This window comes from Nomascus leucogenys, chromosome 17 (assembly GCF_006542625.1).
Source record: "Nomascus leucogenys isolate Asia chromosome 17, Asia_NLE_v1, whole genome shotgun sequence".
NCBI lineage: Eukaryota > Metazoa > Chordata > Mammalia > Primates > Hylobatidae > Nomascus > Nomascus leucogenys.
Window position 1 is genome coordinate 75,737,175 of NC_044397.1, and position 22,407 is coordinate 75,759,581.

General features: G+C 42.7%; 1 protein-coding gene across 5 annotated transcripts in view; it reads right to left on the reverse strand.

Annotated features, from left to right (window-relative positions):
* CHN2 (chimerin 2) overlaps positions 1–22,407 on the reverse strand; it is a 328,112-nt gene that overhangs the window by 121,092 nt on the left and 184,613 nt on the right. For all 5 annotated transcript variants that reach the window (XM_003270468.3, XM_004090979.3, XM_030797320.1 and 2 more), the window contains 3 exons: positions 9,999–10,030; positions 5,246–5,359; positions 2,912–3,197 (listed from right to left, as the gene is read on the reverse strand). In XM_003270468.3, coding sequence (XP_003270516.1) covers positions 2,912–3,197; positions 5,246–5,359; positions 9,999–10,030 — 432 coding nt within the window. The remainder of the gene's footprint in view (positions 1–2,911; positions 3,198–5,245; positions 5,360–9,998; positions 10,031–22,407) is intronic.

Here is a 22,407-nt window from a genome sequence, read left to right on the forward strand (position 1 = left end):
GAATCAGTGGGGAGACGGATCACTATTGGCTAACCATCACAACTTTTATTTTTCTGGCTTCCTCCCTGCCTCTCCATCTCATCTACGGTTATTAAAATCAAGTTTACTGCTAACAATCGTGACTAGAGAGAAATATGGAAGCCACTCAAATCTGATGGAGAAGGTAATCTCTTTTTGCCAATTATTACTGCGTTAGTATTCTTGGATACACAGGTAACATCGTCTCTCTAGATTCATTTGGAAATGATCAATAAAACAAATGAGAAAACGAAATTTAAGTACCTGGAAACTGAAATGCTGGTGTGTCTGGAATTGACAAATATTAGGAAACCTGCTCATTTCACTCATTAAAACCTTCAAGACGCGCCCTTACCAAAGCAAACAGGTACCCTCCCCCCACCCACCCTTCTCAATGAAGCCATTCACGTTTCCGGTCCCTCTTTTCTAGTCACTGACTCCATGGCAACGGGCCACTGACCTGCCCTTAAGGGAAACAGAATTTCTGGCAAGGCTGAGACTTTTAATAATTCCACTTGTCAATATAGGTCAGAGAGAAACGGATGGATTCGTACCAAGTAACTTAACAAACCTACTAACAAAATGAGTAGCCCCAGCAAGTGACCAGGCCCAGTGTCCCCACTGTCCCTTGGGACGACCAAACATCACATCATTAGTGTCCAAGAAAACCCACACCACCGACACCTGTCCATCAAACTGCTCAGAGAGTTGGGGTGTCTTCCTGCAATATTTTCTTAATTTACCATTTCCCAAAAAGGTAAACGTATATTGGGTGGCTCATTCAAAGTGATTATTAATTGGATTATTAATTTCCTCCACAATTTATTTTTGACAAATAAATACAAAAGTATCTGCACAAGAGGGCATATTTTGAGGTACAATTTTCCTGATAGGAATATTGTCCAGAAATATCAGTTTCTGTTGACCAATTTTCCCTCTCGGGGGAGGACAAGAATCTAGAAATATCGCTTTCAATACCCAGGATCTCAAGTCAGCCCTAACACAGAAGAGACACTCCTCCTGCTCTCCTCTTTTCCTTGAGCTGTTCTAGTGTGCATCCTACAGTTTGTAACAGATTGCCTTTTTGGTGGCTTTGCTCTCTGATTCAGAAATATAAACACTGCTTCAGAGATTTATTTTACAATTCATCTTCTGATTTGTCATGGCTGGGAAGGTCGGCTTTCATATTTTCTATTCTAAATTAGTTTGGAACAGATTTTGCAAACAGACTAAGGAATGGCTTTTGTCTGGACCGGAACAAACTCTGAAAGTTGGGACTCAAGTCCTCTCTCTCTTTTGTTAAAATGTAAACAATCAGAAACCCCACCATTTCCCAAAGCAATTATTTGGAAAAGAATAAACAGGTGCTTTGGAGACACTGGAGTTATAAAAAGAAAATGGCAAATTATATTTTCATGGGCCCAGCTGCTGCACTGATGTGATTCTGTGGCAGGTTCTCCTAGGATCTGAAGCTCAATCAGCAAATCAGTTGAGATCATCCCTGTCTGCCAACAGGACCACGGTGCCACCCCGCCCTCCTCCCTCTCAGGGCTTTCTGATGAAGCCCCTCTGCCAATGCCAGTCCCAAGTCCGTCAGCCCGAGGCTCCTTTGCTTCCCATTGACACTGGATGACGGGAGGCCCGTTCTGGTTTAACTAGGATTAGTGACCACTGGAAGGAGCAGCGTGGCGGGGCTGTACCTCCTATCCGCTTATTTCTATCTGTCCCAGCCTTAGTGTGCCTAACAAGCCGGGCTCAGCACAGACTCTGCAGGGGCTGATTGGCATGGCTGGCTGTCACTTTCTTTCAGTGGGGAACAGATAGGACCAGGCAAAGCAGATGGTCCCTCAAGGGGCACATCCCAAAAATCTGCTAGCAAACTCTGGTGGTGCCTTTCAAACAAACAGCAACTTACTGGAGAGGAAAATCAGATATCCCTGGCCGCCTCCTGCCACAATCTACCCTCCGCCTGCATACTTGCCCGCATAGGAGTTTTTTAATCCTTGGCGAGGCATAATAACTTTGGGGGAAAGGACAGCTTGTCTTTCTACTTCCCAGAGATAGCCACATTCCCATATCTGTCAGTGAAATGCTCCCGTATCTGTCAGTGAACCTGTTATCTAAGTAAGACCACCTTCAAGAGACCTGACCTGTGGATCATGGGCAGTCACCCAGTCCTAAGAGAAGCAAATACAAATACCACGTATTTGGCTGGCTGGGTGGAACTAAAGATGGAGCCAGTGACACCTCAAATGGCGACTGAAAACATGTTTCATCGTAACACATTAATGGAGTTTTGTTTTTTTTTTCTTTCAAACTCGAAATAAACCCACAAATGACTTAGTTGAAGTCCTGGGTCTGACTGTATGAATCTGAACAAATCATCAAACATTTCTGGGCTTCATCTGTAAAATGAGGGGCTGAGCTAGAAGATTTTTTTTTTTTTTGAGACAGAGTCTCGCTCTGTTGCCCAGGCTGGAGTGCAGTGGCACAATCTCGGCTCGCTGCAAGCTCCGCCACCCGGGTTCACGCCATTCTCCTGCCTCAGCCTCCCGAGTAGCTGGGACTACAGGCGCCCGCCACCACGCCCGGCTAATTTTTTGTATTTTTTGTAGAGACGAGGTTTCACCGTGTTAACCAGGATGGTCTCGATCTCCTGACCTCGTGATCCGCCTGCCTCGGCCTCCCAAAGTGCTGGGATTACAGGCGTGAGCCACCGTGCCTAGCCTGAGCTAGAAGATTTCTAAGGTCCCTTTGGCACTAACATTCTAGAGTTCTTTGGGTGGGGGTGGGTCTCCTCCAACATTTCAGCAAATCGCACCTATAGTTAACCTGCCTGTTGATGTGGCATGGACTAAAACAAGAGAGGCTGTTTCCAGCACACACAGCTCACCTTTTCCACCGCCGTGTGTTCATCGTGTGTGACGTTTGTTTTTCTTGGTTCATTTTTAGACCTGCTCAGCCTTCTGGATACTTTTTCTCTGAGTAGGGTGGCATATCCAATGTGTTCATAGATGGGGTTAGTTGTCATTTTTGAAATGTACTCGGCAGCTTTTGTTTCTATGTACAGTGTTATCAAGCCATCTGTCACCAGATCGTGAATCGACTCAAACCTCTTCTCACCCACAAAGTGTTTCCCGTCGTGGAAGAGCCTGTAGTTTAAGGTCTGGTTTCCAAACCTGCCCACGAGAGAATGACGGATTACAACCACGTTAGAAATAAGCACACTGTGGAATGATAACAATAGCAGCTAACGTTTTTTGAATACTTAGTGTGTCCCAGGCACAGGGCTAAGCACTTGATGTGATTTTTTTTCCCCTAATGATCATAGAGACCCTTTGAGACGGTATAACGGTTATGCCTGTTTTACTGCAAAGGCAACTGATGCTTGAAGAGATGGCGGTTCCTGCTTGAGTTTACATGACTGGAACCAGGCAGAGGTGGGGCTTAACCCCAGGCCATCACATGGAGTCGTCTGATCCTAGAAATCACTAAGGTCATTGTCAGTATCCTTCTCATTTGTAAAAGTCAGAGGGTAATGCCGGATTTACAACTATGTTACTTATAAAATTACTTAACGGGAACCAGCTCTCCTCTATACCTGGCAATTACCTCTGCAAGGGATGCCCTGCTCCTGGTCCTGACGCCCCCTTGTTAACGCATCTTTACCACCTCCAGCAGAGCACCCCATGCCTTCCACCCTAGTTGGTGCAGCAGAAGGGAAGCAATAAGGTGTGCTAAACTCCCTGCTGGAGCCGTTGCCAGTGTCCCCACAATCTAATCTAGAGGTTCCCTCCTCTCTGGGCCCTGGCCTTCCATCTACAGCCCCTGCTTGACTCCCCACTAGAACTGCCAGCTTCTGCTACTGAAGTGCTGGGAAGATAGGAAAGTATTTTGCACACCTACAGCGCATGATATAATAGCTTTTTAAGCTTGTCCTCATAATTACATTATTTAAGATATGTTGTAGACATGTTGCAACTTGGAAAGTGTCATTGCACAGCCATCATAGGGAGCTGGTGCATGGAATACACCATTGTGGGCCTGGGAAGGGCTTCCATGGACACCATTCCCTCTATGGAGACAGCTTTCCAATTCTGAAGAGTTCACAAACAAACTTTTGGAAGACAATTCAGTTCTGAAATTGGATACCTTCCCCAAAATGTATAGGGCTGCGGCAAGGATCAAATGACAGAAAATATTTGATCAAGGTTTGAAAAGTGCCATAAATATGCTGTCTGTCTTATGTTGTGATGTTTCATACTTGTGATTTTGCGGTAAAGGCTCAGTAGAGCCTGTTCTACTGGCTCATTGGCCTGAAGGGTCATGACTGCCCTCACGACAGGTTCCTGGGGTCAACAAAGTGAACGCTGAGAGAACCCCATGAGCAAATGCAGGTCTTGTGAGGTCTGCACATGCAACGCCAGGTGAAGGAGCCCTTCCTTCAACATGGGCTGCTGGGAGCTGAGGCAAAGACGCTGCAGCCTCGGCCAGCTAGATGGTGCAGGCAGAGGTGGCTGTAGAAACACTAACTTTCCAGATGGTTCTCCAGTTTACTGTGTGTCCATAATCAGAGTCCCAGTGTCCACACCTACTGACAGCATCTGTGGCTGAGGAAATGTATACAAACTCTGATTTACTGCTGGTGCTTCAGAAACAAGTGAAGATACCAAGTAAGGAGTAGGGAGGGGTAATTGTTTATGGTAGTGGGTTTCTGTGTGGGATGATGAGAAAGTTTTGGAAATGAATATGGAGATGTTTGTACAACATTAAGAAGGTACTTAATGCCACTGAATTTTACTTAAAAATGGTAAAAGGAGGCCAGGTGCAGTGGTTCATGACTGTAATCCCAGAACTTTGGGAGGCTGAGACAGGCGGATGGCTTGAGCCCAGGAGTTCAAGACCAGCCTGGGCAACATGGTGAGACTCCATTCTCTACAAAAAAAAAAAAATTAGCCAGTCATGGTGGTGTGTGCCTGTGGTCCCAGCTACTCAGGAGGCTAAGGTGGGAGGCACTTGAGCCTGGGAGGCAGAGGCTGCAGTGAGCCATGATTGTGCCACTGCACTCCAGCCTGGGTGAGAGAGTGGGACCCCCCTCTTATTACATAAACATGGGAAAAATGATGAATTTTGTGTTATGTATACTGTACTACAATTCTCAAAAATGGGCAAAAATCAGTGAAGCCACTTGTACAGCAATGAAAACAAGGAATGAAATGCGCCTCACCTGAGAGCCAGCGTGTAGCATCCTGGTTGCCGCTGGCTTTCTCTAAGGATGTAGGCACCCTCCACGCCTCCAAGAAGCTCATCCGCCTGCTCCCGGGAGATGATCCCGTGAAACCTGAAGGTGCAAGACCATCGATGCTCTGAACAGACCACATACAGAATAAGGACCACAAAGAACTAGCCTTAAAAGCATGGTGGGGGCACCCAGAATCGACAGCCCCCCAACTGAGTGAAGAGGGGGGTGACTGCTGCACATCTTAAGTGACTTGGAACCACCCCTCACATGTTCCAAACACAAGTATTCAAGCAGGCAAACAAAAGGAAGGATGCCCAGTCCATCTGGCTTTCTGCTAGTGTCTTTGCTCTCAAGTTGAAGATGAAAGTTGGAACAAAAAGCCAGGTTACTCAACCACCCCCCCCTTTTCTTTTTAACCATGGGAAATAACAGAAGAGCAATTACCAAGTTAGCTCTCAGCTCAGAGAACTATGTGCTATCCTAATTGCAAGTGGACATTTATTGATTAGCAACCTGCTTGCTTCAGGTGCAGGGTGGTGTTAATTTTAGAGGCTCCTTTTCTGGAAAGAGGGAGCTATAATCAACATTCTTCCAGTTCTTTACATTTGGAGAGCAATACCTTATGGATATTCTAGAAAATGTACCTGTTTTTTATTTAAAGATAAATTTATCTTCTCTACCATTTTAAAACCCATACACATGCATGTGGAAAATGTGGCATATCCGGGAGGGCTGTGTGCTGGCCCATGATCACTCTGACGTGGAGGCAGTTGTCTAAGGCCCAGAGAGTGGACAGTGACTCCACAGAGGCAGAGGGAGAGGTAGGACTTGGGTCCACGTTCCCTGTTGCCTTTAAGTAAATACAGCTGCTCCTCCCACAGGACTGGAGATTTGATCAATCAGTATTTCCTGGCAAGTGGGGCAAGCTGGGTTGGGGAGTGAGGCAGTCCCAAGGGACTCCAAGCTTCTGGGAGAGGAGTAACACCTCTTCCTAGGATTACCCAACCTTGGAGAACTTTGGATAATAAATCAGAGAATAAATTTTCTGGACAGAGAAAAACTCCTTTACTTTCTTGAAAGGAAGAGGGGGAAAGGGAAGTCAGCTAGACAAGTTTTGTTTTGTTTTGTATTTTCCTCAGGAATGCAACGATTAAGTTAGAGTACAAATGCAGAAGGATAACATTTTTAAAAGTGCCTATCACAATATTTATTTCCTAATTCCCTCTACCCTTAAAAAGTAGACCTTCCAAGCTGAAGCTTCTGTCCAAGGAAAGTGAGGTCAGAAGCAGCCTGTGACTTTGTGTTTCAAAATCGCTTCTTAAAGGTGTATGGCAGTGATGGCCTGGGAGAAAAAGGCTTTCTGGCTTCCCAAATTTTGATTTTAAATCTCAAGAGCTGATGCCTGGAGGTCTTGGAGCAACGCTCTTCTGAGTGAGGATGAACGTGCTGTGAATCCCCAGTTCTGGTGGGAGGGACTGAGGCAGAGCTCAGTGTCAGGGGGTCTAACTGGCCCTGCATAGCAGGTATGGATTGGAACTGGGAGGCCAGTTTATTGGGGCCTGGAGCAGAGGTGGGGGTTTGATAGTGAGGCCACTGGACCTTGCGGAGGAGCCTCCTGTGCGGCCTGAGCCAGGTTGGAGAGGATGGGACAGATGGCCTGGGCGAAGAGCCCTGGGGCAGCCTTGCGGATGGGTTGGCGGGTGGGTTGGCAGTGAGTGTCGGGGTGGGTGTGGGGGGACGGACGTGCAGCAGGAGAGTGGGAGGGGCAGACAGCATTGCCAATATTCCCACACATAAGTAGAAAGGACCAAAGCTGGGATGTCGAAGACACAACTCGTGGGCCAGAGTAACAATAACAGGACAGGGTACGCAGAGGGACCTGCCCCAGGTCACTCCAGGAGAAGGGACAGGAAAAGGGGTAGTCTCTAAACAAGGCAGTTAACCCAAAAGCAGCTAGATTTTTTTTTTTTTTGGAGACAGAGTCTCACTCTGTAGCCTAAGCTGGAGTGCCGTGGCGCGATCTCAGCTCGCTCACTGCAACCTCCGCCTCCCAGGCTCAAGCAATGCTTGTGCCTCAGCCTCTCGATTGGCTGGGACTACAGGCACATGCCACCATGCCCGGCAAAATTTTTGTATTTCAGTAGAGATGGGGTGGTCTCACCATGTTGCCCGGGGTGCTCTCGAGCTCCTGAACTCAGGCGATCAACCCGCCTCGGTCTCCCAAAGTGCTGGGATTACAGGTGTGAGCCACTGCGCCCAGCCAAAAGCAGCTAAGTCTTATGTTTCTTTTTTAATTCTTGATTTTGAGTATGCATACTTTTTCTATTTTTATTTTTAATTGATACATAATTATTGTACATATTTATGGGGAACATGTGATATTTTGATACATAAGTACAATGTATAATGATCAAATCAGGGTAATCAGGATGCCTGTCACCTCAAGCATTTATTGTTTCTTTATGTTAGGAACATTCGAAAGCCTCTCTTGGCTATTTTGGAATATACGATAAATTGTTTTTACTATAGTCACCTTACTGTGCTATTGAACACTATAACTTAAGTGTTAATTCACTTGAATTGGCAAGTTTAAGTGATTGACAGCATTAAACGGTGTCAATAATTAAATTCAATCATTCAAAAGAAGACAATGACAATTTTGTGCACCTGAAGACCCAGTCTGTGGCTTGTCATCCCCTTTATGCATGGGTTTTAAAAGTCCAAATATCTCCAACCAATAATATCTAATATATTAGTATGATTGCAACTTGGTAAGAAAAAAGCAAGCATGCACAAAGACCAGAAAGAGATGAAGGGAAAAGCTTAGCAATGATTCTCTTTCATGGTGGAACTATGGGTATTTTCCATCTTCTATTTTCGTTTATTTTCTAATTTTTCCAAGTTAATTGGTATTAATTTATTAATTTTTTTTTGTACAAGGTCTCACTCTATTGCCCAGGCTGGAGTGCAATGGTTCAACTGACCTCCTGGGCTCTAGTGATCCTCCCACCTCCCACCTGTGGTCCTGAGTAGTTGGGACCATAGGCATGTGCCACCATGCCTAGGTAATATTTGTATTTCTTGTAGAGATGAGGTCTTCCCATGTTGCCCAGGCTGGTCTTAATCTCCAGAGCACAAGTGATCTGCCTTCCCTGGCCTCCCAAAGTGCTGGGACTACAGGCGTGAGCCACTGTGCCCAGCCATAATTTATTTTTAAAAACAAAAGTAATACCTGTGCACAGCAGAAAATTCCAATTTCAAAAGTTGAAGGTATAAAAGAACTAAAAATGCAAAAGTCCTCTCTCCCTAAAGGTATCCATTGTCAATAGTTTCTTGTGGTTCCTTCTAGGAATAAATGTGTATGTGCATTTCCTGAATGCAGCATGTATTACTTTTTAAGTGGAAGAAAAAAACACCCTTCATTTTTTAAAAAAATAAAGGAAAACACAGAATCTGAAGGTTTTAGGCTAATTACCATCTAATAAAAGATGTTCCTTTTGGTAGTTAAGAAAATACTTCCTTCGTCTCAAGACTCTCATATGTTTTACATGAATTGGGGGTAAGAAGATGAGAATTAAATAATTGTTCGACAAAACTTATCTGCAAAAAGAAAATGCATAAGAAACAGCTCCTTTTAGAATTCACATGCAAAAGTGTATATGGTAGGTTTTCATTTTCTTCTATTTTTTTAAATTAATTGTGCTGTCTTCAAGGAAAAAAAACAAATAAGCATACTGAGGAAAAAAACCCATACTACAACATAGATTAGACAGTAGGGACATGGGGTAGAGAGGAGCAGAGGCCAGTGCCCCCAGGCAGGCATTCCAGGGGTGCTGGTCAAATTCCCAGGGCGCTGCAAGGAAGGTTCTGAAATGCAGCTGTGGCAATTAGGAAGGTGCACTGGGCTGGGACCACTAAGAGGGTCATTAATCATGAAGATGAGGCTCTGACGGGCAAGGGAATAAGACGAAGGTTTGAGATTGGCTGTGAGAGCTTGGAAGGTAGACTCGAAAGAGACGTTGCGTCACAACGCCTCCAGGTTGGACTTGGGAAGAAAAGTGATTGATGCATCTCCTCTCCCCTGGCCTATTCTGCCTGCCCTCTGTGATGTGCTGTACACACCGTAGGCTTAGACTGCGAATTATTTTTATGGTCATGCGTATTTGCTGGGCAGTAGGTTTTGGAAAAAGTGAAACAAAACAAGAGTTGAAATTAAGAGAAAAATGGAAAGGGGGAGTATTAAGGCAATTTGGCTAATACACCCAAGCCAAGAGAAATCATCATTTGGGTTTTATGAGACTGCAGGGAAGTGGGATGCCTATCCTGACCACTGCACCGAGGTACACAAAAGTCAGGAACTCACATACAGTGTACCATCTTGGACACACCAAACGTTTCTATTGTGTTGAGGTAGAAAGTGAAATGAAACACTAACAGAGAGCCTCCATTATGAAAAATGCTGCCTTCCGTTTCAAGTACTTGCCAGGCACTCAGTAGCTCTTTTGTGGAGGGAAAAGTAGCGCAAGATTCTCTACCTCCCACATTAATGGAAACCAAGCACTTGACTGCTATAAAAAATATTAATTCAAAGGAGTCTGATTGCATTTATTCTTATCATTAAACTCTTGCAAAATAGACATATGATGATGACCACATATTAGAAAATTTGTAATATTTAAATGACACATGAAATGACTACTTATTAAATTATTAAAACAAAGAATAGTATAATACATACTCTCTTCCATAATATTTTGGTCTGTTTTCCACCTATATTAAAAAAGAAAAAAAAATTAATAATGCATTTGAATTCAAATCAGCTAGATAAAAATGCTATTCAAATAAACAGAACTAGGGTCCTGGTAGTAATTTTATTATAGATTGTATCCTCCAAATCAGAGATCCACGAAGCTATGGAGTTATAATCAGCACATTCCAGTATCAGGTAGGAATGACCTAGAATCAATCATTAGGCTCATTTCCCTCCCAAACCCAATCATCCAATAAGAGAATTTTCAACAAAAACAAAGCGATGCTTATTTTAATATTAACGAATTTGTAAGGATATTATAAGGCTTCATCCTGAAGGATAAAACTACTCTGTCATGAATAAAACATAAGCATTTATTTCACTCTGTGCCTAATTGTTTTTATTATGTATTTATAATTAAAACAAGGAGTCTACCTGGATTAAAAAATAAAGCAGACTTAACTTGATCACGTTCCAAATAAAATCAATATTCTAACATTCTTATTTTTTCAACATATGGCTAATGAGGTGAAATTCATTTGACACCAGAGGTGCAGGCTACAGGGGACAAGATTTATGACTTGACTAAAACACAAACATTCCAGAAAGGATCTTTCAATCACAATCACAGCTTTAGCCTTAAGGTGATCACATCCGATTTTTCTCACATACATGATCATCTGCTTTCATAAGAGCTTTGTGTTCGCATGTTTATGATGTTGGAATTGGTGAGAAAGTGACATGATTTCTCATGCTCGGCCTTTGTTCTTCTCCCCTAACTCCAGGGACACTCAAAACATTGTAGAGCCATATTAAGTTATGGGTTTTTATGAATGGTTATATGTATGATAGCAAGTTGATGTGTATTCACTGTTGTAGGATATGAGCTTGGCAGCTGTTTTACTCACAGTCATTTCTTCCTAGAGTCAAATGGACAGTTTTCACAGCAGGGCTCAGGGACAGGCACAGTAGCAGGATTTCATGATATGGGGCAGTTTCCTGGCCTAGCTCCATCCTCCAAAGGATGCAGATCTGAATAGGTAACAGGACACTAGGAGCTAGGGGAAAAGGCTCAGAAAGGCGGAGGTGGGGCTTTGGGGGACCACACTCACAATGCTGCCTAGGACAAGCCTCACTGGTACAAAACATATCATCTAGACACTTCTAAATATGTGTTCACTCTTCTGTGCATTTTACACCTGAGAATTACTCAACCAAGCAGGACATCCATAACTTCATCTTCAAGGTTCAAAGCCTGCTCCGTGTCATTTGTGAAGGAAGATTTAAATAATATCATTAACAGAAGCAGAAAGTGTGTAAAAAGGCACCTGGTTATCTGATATCCTTTCTATAAATGATGTGTGCCATTATTCTACAGGCTGGTAAGCTTTTTAATGAGAATTGAATATGTTGTCATTTATATCATTCTTTTGGCTTTCAAAGTTCTTTTTTTAGTTTTATAATATTATAGATATGTGACTGTAAAACCAACATGCCAGAGAAGAAATTTAGAACTAGAAAAGCCAAGGAAAGTTGATGATATATAATGGCAAAATCTCCATTCTTTGAGAGGCGATATTCCAAAATTTGAAGTGATTCTCTATATATGAGGACAATTTTTAAATTTCCATCTTTTTGGCTGAACCGTAGCAGAAGTTTGCAAAATCTGGGTGTAGCTCTCAACCCTATTCCCTTCCTGTATCTTCTTATTACCCTAAAAGAGAAAGAGTTACTAATCTAACTTCCCAGATGAGCCACATGGTAATACTACTAACTCTTGGCATGCAGGTAAACAGTTAATAAATGCTGAATTTAATTGATTCTTAACAAGACAACAAATTGCTTTCAGTTCATCAACCAATTATAAAAATATACAGCACCCTTATGTTCTGGGCTCTATGCTCAGGCCAGCCATGTGCATGAAGTAACGACCTTGCAGGTGCAGAGAGGAAAGGTATGAGGCGCTCCGGGGTGTTCTGCACTTGCAGCAGAGGGAAACGCTTAAGGAGAAAAATAACATAGACCCCCAGCGAGGGAAGCTGATATTTAGAGTGCCTTGAAAGATGCCAGATAAGATTCTGCCCAGAAGAGAGTTTGATCCAATTGAGGGATAAATCTTCTGAAAATGAAAACCACTAGAAAATAAAAGAAGAGCCCTGAATTGTGTGGGACAGGCATGGAAGAGGGCCATGGAATAGGTCCCAAATATTGCATGAGATATATACCAATACGTGATTCCTTGTATACCTGAAATTTAAATTTAACTAGGCATCCTGGTCCCTCCTTCCGTCTCTCCCTTCCTCTCTTCTCCCCTCCCTTCCTCCCTTCTCCCCTCCCTTCCCCCCTTCTCCCCTCCCTTCCCCACTCTTCCCTTCCCCTCCCCTCCCCTCTTCCCCCTCCCCTCCCCTCTTCCCCCTCCCCTCCCCTCCCCTCCCCTCCCCTCCCTTCCCCCCTTCTCCCCTCCCTTCCCCACTCTTCCCTTCCCCTCCCCTCCCCTCTTCCCCCTCCCCTCCCCTCCCTTCCTCTTCCTTTCCCTTCCTCCCTCCCTCCCTCTCTCCTTCTCTCCCTCTCTTCCCCACTCTCTCTTTCTTTCTTTCCTAAATCTGGCAACCCTATGTAAGGGGTAGGAAAGACAGAAGTAAGGCAGAGTAAAGATAGAGGATGTGGTTGGCCATCTGATCACTGCTTCTACTGGTTGGGGGCCATTTTGATAGCACTCCAATCTCTCCTTCCTTTTTTGTCCCTGAAGCTTTTAAAGAAAATATATATGTCCTTGTTAATGTCAAAGAGAGAGAGACAGGCTGGGATCAAAAAAACAAAATCCTCTTCTTTTTATAAACTTTTTACTCACAGGAGTCTAAACACAGTCTCTATTTCTATACTTCACTAAGCTTTAAACCAGTCAAGAGCTTAATGTTTAAGTTAAATGATGCTATACAAATCATACAATGTCCACATTTCTTCAAGGTGGATAATACTGGATCCTCAGACCCAGACAGAATAGGTGGCTGGGGGCTAGGGCTCCCAGGGACAAAGGTCTGCCAAGAGACTAAGAACCTCTGTGCTGTTCCCCCAAGCAGTGCCTTAGAGAAGCCTGACTCACTCCCTGGGCAAGGCTCCGTGTTGGCCATCAGTGGAAACCAGGACCAAGCTGTGAAACTGAATTTAAGAAACTATAACTCTCAATTTCTGTTTCCAATTGTATGAGATTCTCTTCAGTAGGTGTGAAGGCAACAGGATAGTTGATAAATAAAAAGTAAGGCAACTCAGAAGTTCTTCTTGCATTCTCATTGAAAACTATGTTTGTTAAAATCAGGCAACTTAATCAAAAAATTTAGGCAGTCACATGGATTCAGAAAGGAATGGAAAATGCAATATATCATGACAAGAATGAAGGTTAGTTCTGGAGCTTCCCTGCCACTGTGACTATCCTAGGACAGCAGCTGCAGCTGGTCAATCATCTGGTGAACCTGGCCTTTGTGAATATGACTGACAGCTGTCGGATCTGCCATGTCTGCTCTTGGGATTTAGTGCTCTGACTCCAAGAAGTGAAAGCAGCTCATTCTTTTTAAGAGAAAGAAAATATGTAATCGTGTTAGATGGATTACTAGTTCTTCTAATACTGGGTCCTCAGGTGATCCAGCTGGCTCAAAAAGGAACACCTCTCTTTACAGAGGGAGAGCACCAAGTAGGAGGTCATTGAGTGAGAAAACACATGAAATGGGTCCTTCCCAAGGCATAGAGTGTTTCACTGTATATGGTGTGACCATGCAGAATGGTGGCTGATTCTTTTTTTTTTTTTTTTGAGACACAGTCTCACTCTGTTGCCCAGGCTGGAGTGCAGTGGCACGGTCTCAGCTCACTACAACCTCCACCTCCTAGATTCAAATGATTCTCCTGTCTCAGCCTTCTGAGTAGCTGGGATTACAGGCGCACACCACCGCACCTGGCTAATTTTTGTATTTTAGTAGAGACAGGATTTCACTGTGTTGCCCAGGCTGGTCTCGAACTCCTGAGCTCAGGCAATCTGCCCACCTCAGCCTCCCAAAGTGCTAGGATTACAGGCGTGAGCCACCACACCTGGCCGGCTGATTCTTTTTAAAAATAAAACTGAACATTTTATTCTAAATAAGCATCATCTACAAGAGAATAGTCCCCCAAAGTAGGCACAATACATGCCACTTATATCCCTGTTGACTAGAACATTTTTGGAATTTCTCTTTTGGAACTATCTTAATATATACCACCCTTTCTTGTGAATATCCTTAAAGGTACACTTCTCAAAGTGTGGATTGGTCACTCAAAACAGAAACTTCAAAATGCTTGTTAAAGACTGCAGACAGCATCCCCATCTCGAACCAGCTGAACCAAAATTACTGAGGGTAAAGGTATGACGTGTAATTTAATCAAGCCCTCTAGATGATTTTAAAGCATATACTAAAGTCAGAATCACTGTATGTAGAAATATACATACTTTTATTTTTTTGAGAATGGATTTGAGAGTGCATGTTATTTCAGCAAACCAGCCTAAGTTATTTGGAGCCAAGACCAGCAAGTGGGGTGAGTGACCAAACTAGGAAAAACATTTGAGACAAAAACGAGGCATGATCATAAGAGAATAAGATTTTCACTGTGACTTGCTCTGAAGGAATTTTAGAAGAGACGTTCCCAAAACGCTCTGAGCAATGGGAATTTTAGAAGAGACGTTCCCAACACGCTCTGAGCAATGGGAATTTTAGAAGAGACGTTCCCAACACGCTCTGAGCAATGGGAATTTTAGAAGAGACGTTCCCAAAACGCTCTGAGCAATGGGAATTTTAGAAGAGACGTTCCCAACACGCTCTGAGCAATGGGAACTTGGTAGAAATGAAAGCAGAGCTTCCCAAGGTGACTGATGGGAAGGGACCAGGCCCATGTAACAGATGTGTTAAAATAACATCTATGTTATGACTTTATAGTTACATCTCAAGTATAATTAAATTGTTAGCACTGTGACTACTGGAGATGGGCTCAGTCCTGTCCCTACTATCCACAGTCCACACTCCGTGCTCCTACATATATGAGGCCATGCGAATGTTATGTTTTCAGCCCAACGGCCTCATCGCCCTATGTTCATCCTCTGTACTCATCAAACCAAATGAGGCCATAAGTGTATGCCCTCTAATATGTCCATCATTTTTACATGGTCTTATTTTAAGATCCTGAATTATCTTTCAAATGAGCCAGATCACACGTGGGTTAAGAGGGCAGGCTCTGGACTCAAACTGCCTAGGTCTGAGGCCAGATCTGTGGGAATTTAAGCAAGTTACCTATTTCTATACTCCTCGGTTTTCTTATCTTTAAAATGAGAATGATAATAAAAGTACCTGCCTCATGGGGTTGTTGTAAGAGCTAAATGAATAAATATGTGTAATATGCTTGCAACAGTGCCTGGCGCAGACAGCCAGTCAGTTGCTATGAGCTATCGCTGGGATCCTGAGAAGGTCTCCACTGTATAGAAGGAAGGGTTAGGCCCATCCCTTGCTGTGTTCTTAGAGCTCCTTTTATGTATCTTCATTAGAAAACTTATCTCACCATATTTTAAATATTTATTTGCCATTTTTTTCCTAACCGTTCTGTGGAGCAGCAATTTTGTCTTCATCATTCACCTATTTCCAGGATTTCTCCCAATGTCTGTCAGAGAGTAAATGCAGCTACCCCTTGTTATCTGAGTCTAACCCATCCCTAAAAAATGTGTAGGGCAGCAAAGCTTCAAACAGCAAGAGCCTATATTCCATTACTTTACACAGAAAAAAAAATTCATTTTTAGAGAATGCAAAAATATCCATTTTCCAAATATTACTAAAATGCTCCTAAATAATTACCTGACTATCTAATAGCAATCTTTTCACAATATAAAACATTTAAAAAACAATTGCCTAGTTGTTTAACACTTAATGCAGTAATGAGTAGGTATACTTGTGTGCAGTCTACAGCTGAATAAATAGGAATTTCATTAGCCTTCTACACTGAGCATGTATTATAATAAAAATAAACAATGCAGTGATATTACCAAAGATTTGAAAGTTACTATCTAATTGGACCTGAGTTGGTAGCGCTCCTAGGGTCCTGGCCTAAACAAATACTGAAGGGCTAAACCCTCAGGGAAAAGGTAGGGAAATTACAGATATAATGTGCTATATGTTTAAACATGCAGCTGATCAGGAGAACACATATATGAGAGAAGCCCACCCTTCGTCTTTCAGCACCCTGCTACTCAGAGTGTGATCACGGGGCCAGAAGTATTGGCATCATCTTGGAATTTGCTAGAAATGTGGGATCTGGAATTCTAAGGGGACTCATAGATACATTAAAGTTTGAGAAGATGCCACACATGAGAGAAGGTGTCATAGCTGGTTTCTAATTGGGAATGGCTTTTAGCAAGTCCCAATAGCAAATATTCAAATAGTGAGTGTTCAGAAAACAAGAGTGCCTGTCCTCATTACATGTTTGCAGAATGAGACACAGAATACACATGTGGACCCTTGCTCATCAATCCAGTTACTGTGGGACTCTGAGTAGGTTATTACACTCCTTTGCATCTCATTTTTCTCAATTTTCAGTAAAACTGGAGTTATAAAAATGGGCTATTTTAATAAGGCTGTTTCACAGATTAGATGAGATACTCCACGTGAGACTTGGGCCATCGTGGCAATAGGTTCTCATTTATTGAGTGGCTACTCTGTGCCAGGCACAGTCCTGAGGGTTTCTCTCCTATTGTCTCATTTAAGTCTCTAAACAATGCTCCAAGGTAAGTGAGTGCTGTTATTTTAAAGAGAACTGCTAAATAGCGTGAGGTCACAGAGCTAGTAAGTGGCTGAGCCTAGACTGGGACCACCCCTAAGTACTGTGCTTCACTCCTTCTCCAGTAGATACTGATCAGCGCTAATGCCTTTGTTGGCTCTCAAAATTTACAGTTTGACTAAATATTAGATTATCTGAATGGTCTTCAGTTTTCTTTGCTAGAACTCAAGACCTTAAAATCTCTCTTGAATGAACTGAATTCCATCAATGAATTGGCAAATGTGAACTTCGGAAAAATTTGCCTAGGATGGAGTGACATTCGGGGTCTCTCAAATATTTCCCTGTGATTTGGAATCACGTGTATTCCCAAACTACCTGGTTCATTTCCCAATGTATTTTTCAATTTTAAGGAAGACTTCTCAGTATTTTGCAAAGCTCCAAAGAACAGTAGGGTGACAGCTGCACAGTGAGAGACAGGAAGCATAATCCTTAAATGAGTTTGCTTTATAGTCAGATTATCATTGCCTAGATAAACACAAGTTCCTTTATGTTCAACACAAAGACATTTACAGAATATTGTGAGTCCTCTGTAAACAAGGTTTCCAATTATTGAAAGAACAAAGCTTCTATAATCCCTCTGCAGCTGGTATATGTTAAGTTTTTACTTAATAGAAATAATTTAAAAACCCGATTTAGCAGCCTCCTACACAGGGCAGCTAGATTGCTGGATTTTCTGAGAGATGGATCAAGTAGGGGAGAAAAGGCTTTTGATGGGGGGATTTGTGCTGGTGATACTGGGGCAATTTCATCCACAAAAAATAAATATAGATAATTCCTTTTTAATTAGAAATCAAAGATACCCCCATTGAAAAGGAGAGAAAGAAAATGCAAGTACTGAAATTTACACTCTTGTAGTCAAAGTGCAGAGCATAGAATGAAAATTGAGCAGACTCTAAAATCTCCCATTTCTTTCTATTTAGAATCTAAGGCCTAATTTTTTCCTCATGGCATTTCTTTAACACTTCTGGAAACCGAATAGGGCACTGACGAGGTGAATTCCTTCCTGTCTTGATTAGAATGTACTATAAATGTCCACTGGTCAGTCTTTCTGTAATAAATCTCCTTAAAAGGTGACCAATCGCTTTGCTAAGTTCTGTATATACACACAAGTTGGATACTTTAGCAACCTGATCGAAACATTCTGTGAACTTACAGATGCACACAAGTAGATCAGCTTAGGGGTGCTCAAGACAAAAGCAGTTCCCAATCATTTGGTTTATCTTCTGGCTTCACTTCTGCCCCCAAAATTTTCCAGAAATTATGATTATCAGTGATAATATTAGAGCAAACATAAAATATTTTCTTTAGGCCAGTGGTTCTCAACTGGGAGGAGAGGTGATTCTGCTCCTCAAGGGACATTTGTCAAAGTCTGAGGAAATCTCATCACATTGTTCTCTGCTCAAAATTCCCCACTGGTTCCCCAATGCCACGTGGTCAAGCCTACACAACTTAGCGGGACCTTCCCAGATCACCCTACTTAAAAGTGGGACCTCCTGTCCTTGGCATACCCCGTCCCTTTTCTTTGGCTTATTTTTTGCCTCATGACAGTTTTGACTGTCAGGACTGGGGGGAGGGTATTCCTGGCCTCTAGTGGGTAGAATCCAGGGATGTTAATAAACATCACACAGTACATGTGACAACCCCCTACAACAAACAATTATCCCTCTAAAAGTCAATAGTGCCAAGGTCAATAAACCCTGCTTTAGACTGGAAGAACTTTGAACTGTTAAGTATTCCCAAGGAAGAATATTAGAAACTTTTTTTAACCAAAAATGCAAATAAGCAACAAAAACTTTAAATACATTAAGTAAAATGGAGTAAAAGGAAGGCAGAAGGAAATATTTACTTTTGATAATGCTGATAATTTATAAAGGTAGCTTTTAAGAAAAAACAGTACTGGTGAAAGACCTCCAACTACTTAGGGAAATATATCAGATGAATACAAAATGGAACAGACTAAAATGTCAGTAAGATTAATAAGGGAACCTCCTCCCTCCCTGGAAAAATTTTAAACAAGGTTAAACTACAAAAAACACTAAAGAAGAAATTTATTTCTTGGGAGTGATCAGCCATGCTATGCATACATGTGAATTAACGTTTGAATTCCTTACTGCTATGGGACTCCACACCTCACAGCATGTAGCTTTGAAATTTTGCCCTGATTGCTGGGTTGGAAACAAAACTTCCACCACTCACAGCTTTCCCAGGTCACAGAAGATTTCTCAGGAAGGAGTGGCTAAAGCACTGTCTAATGGCTGTCCAGTATGGGGCTCAGAGAAGTCCTGTTTTCTCAGGGTTCATTACATAAGCACTACACACAATAAGTATTAATATCATACCAGAGGAAGGCAAATTGACAAAATTATTTATATTTAGATTTTAAAAGTAATGGAAGGGCAACTACACCCAGACACACTCATACAAATACCCAAGCCTCGTGCATTTAGCCCTTTTGCTACTGGTTCTGATCTTCACCCAGTTCAGTCCTATTGACCTTGACCCAGAACTCCACTAAGGGCAGGGCCAGGAGGAGCAGAGGAGGAGCCAACACTTAACAAGTGCCTTCAGTGTGGGTATCTCAGGTCTCCCAACAAGCAAGTCACATGGAGACTGTCATTCCCATTTTTCAGATGGGAAAAAGAAGGCCTGTATGGTTAACATTACTTGAAGATCATGCAGAGGCAGGGAGATAAGATCCAAACCAAGGTCTAATTGACTCTAAAGCCCATAATCTTCTCCTACACCAAAAGGAAGGGAAATTGCCCAAGGATAACAGATATAATGTACTTACAGAGAACACTGACTCTGCTGTTACAGATGGGTTGATATGAAAATTGTTAAAACTCTAAAACATGGCCATTCTGGAGACCTGGGTAGACTGATCAGTACTCATCACACCTAATGGCTCAGCCTCCTTTGCTCTTCACCTCTGTGAATGCTACCACCCAGGGTATCATCCACTCAATGCCCAAGCTAGAAATCACCATCTCTGACTCCTCCCTCTCCCCAACGCCACTTGCAATCTGCCACGAAGTCTTCTTCACTGTATGCAATTCCTTAACTGCTCTTAAAATGGTCCCTTTCTCTCCAAGTCCACTGGGCTATCTACTCATCTAGACCATGAAAGTAGTCTTTTTACTGGTCTCCCTATATCCTTTTATCACCTTCCAATCTGTCTTTCACACTTAAGTCAGAAAATGCAACTCTTGTCACATTGCTCTCAGCTTAGAATTCTTCACAGTTTCCCCACTGCTGCATGGTCATACACAACTCAGTCGGACCTTCCCAGACCACCCTACTTAAAAGTGGTAACTCCCCTCCTTAGCATACTCCATCCTTCTTTTCTGGATAATTTTTTCCCCATGACATTTATCATCATCTGATATACTATATATTTTACTTGTGTGTTATGATGATCAATTTTATGTGTCAACTTGTAGGGGCCATGGGATTCCCAGATATCTGATAAACATTATTTCTGGTTGTGTCTACGAGGGTGTTTCTCCAAAAAATTAGCCTTTGACTCAATGACTGAGTAAAGAAGATGGCCCTCCCCAGTGTGGGTCAGTACTATCCTGTCCACTGAGGACCTGAATAAAACAAAGAGGCAGAGGAAGGTTGTATTCATGCTCCCTCTTCCTGACTGCTAGAGCAGGAACACCCATCTTCTCCTGCCCTTGGTATTCTTGGTTCTTAGACCTTCAGACCCAGACTGGAATCAACACCATCAGCTCGAGAGCTCTCAGGCCTTCCAACTACACTACCTGGAACACACACACACACACACACACACACACACACACACAAATTGGTTCTATTTTTCTGAAGAACTCTGATGAATACATTTTTTGCCAATATATTCCATTCAAATGGAAACTATATGAGGGCAAAGATTACTGTACTTTGCTTACTGCTGTATCTCTAGAGTCTAAAACAGTCCTGGCCCTTCCCAAGTGCTCAATACATATTTATTGGATGAACACATGAATAGCATCTAGGATCTTCCCTGGATGGTCTTTGCTTGTGTGTCCAGAATATGTTCTTACTGACACACATGCTCTTGCCCCATGACATCCTCACACCTCAGTTCTTCATGTTCCTCATACATAGCTTCTGTAGTTTCTGAAGCACACCCTCGGCTGCTCATACTTCTAGGATATTCTTTGGCGGGGTTATGTCCTCTGCCTGGAATTCTAATATTTGTTCTTCAGTCCCTCTATGCCTTAGCCTGGCAAAATCTCACTGATTTTTAAAGTAAGAGCTGAAATGCTGCCATCTTGGGGAAGTCTCCTACCTCTGAACTTTATAAAAGGCCTGAGTTAGTGCCATGGCGATCTTACTGGGATGGGGATTGTTGGCTTTTATGAGCTCTCGATGTGAGCTCCTTGAGGGAAGGGCTCCTGTTTCTTCACCTCTGTTGTCCCAGCATATTGCTCACGGTGTTCACAGAGCTCAGCCTCATGGCATAACACAATAAGTGAAAGGCAGGTTTGCTTGATGCTCCCAGATCCCTTTCTGGGGCTCACTGAAATTTCAAAAGGGGTATCCATGGAAAGACTGGCATTGGTGGTAGCTCACACCTTGATGCTTTATGCTTCCAAGCTACAGGACAAAACTTGTTCCCCTGTCTGCTTTCTGAATCTCCAGAGTGAAGACTGAAGACCACAGGCAACAACTGTGACTTCAAGCCAGTAATTCTGCTAATCGAAGTCCCTCACATTCTTTAGAGGGTGAACATGTGAACCAACATAAGCCACCCAGATTTTCTGCCTCTGGAATTTGTGACTTGAGTAGAAACCATTAAATGAAACTGTTAAGAGTTGAGTCACATGTGTGGCAGAGTCTAATAACAACAATAACCATTAATAGTTACTGAGAACTTATGTACCAGGCATTGTTCTAAGCACTTTCTTTACATATATCAACCCTGCCGATCCTCATGATTACCCAAGAGGGTAAGATCAGTTATATCCATTTCCAGAGGACTAACTGAGGCACAGAGAAGCAGGGTGCAAAGGGCAGGTTGGACTACCCTGGAACTCTGACGCTAACCATCACCTCTTATTGCCCAAGGTCTGTCAGTCTTGCTTCAATATAGAGCAATGAGTGCTGGCCCTGATATCAGGAATTGGGTTTTAACTCTGAATCTGCTGCTATCCCTGGGCAGGACTGTGGGCAAATTAGTTAGTCACTCTGAACTGCAGCTTCCTTGTCTATAAGAAGAAGGCAAAGATACATTTCCACCTTCCTGGTGGGAGAAGGTATGTAAAAGCATTCTGAAGGTCATGACGTTATCAGTGGATGATGAGTTCTCAAAGAGGGCAGTATCAATCCTTCCTCAAGCCCTCTGACCAGCTTTTCTTTCTATCCAGGGAATTTCCTCATATCCTTCTAACCACAATTGGTCCGCCCTCCTAGGCCCTGCTTTTTTTTTTTTTTTTGCTAAGTTTAGTGAGAATAGACTTTTACTGCTTACAATAGAATTCTAAGTGATATTTCCATTAAATCAAAATCTCCAGGGCTGGAGCCAGGGTGTCTGTAAGGTTTGCCAGGC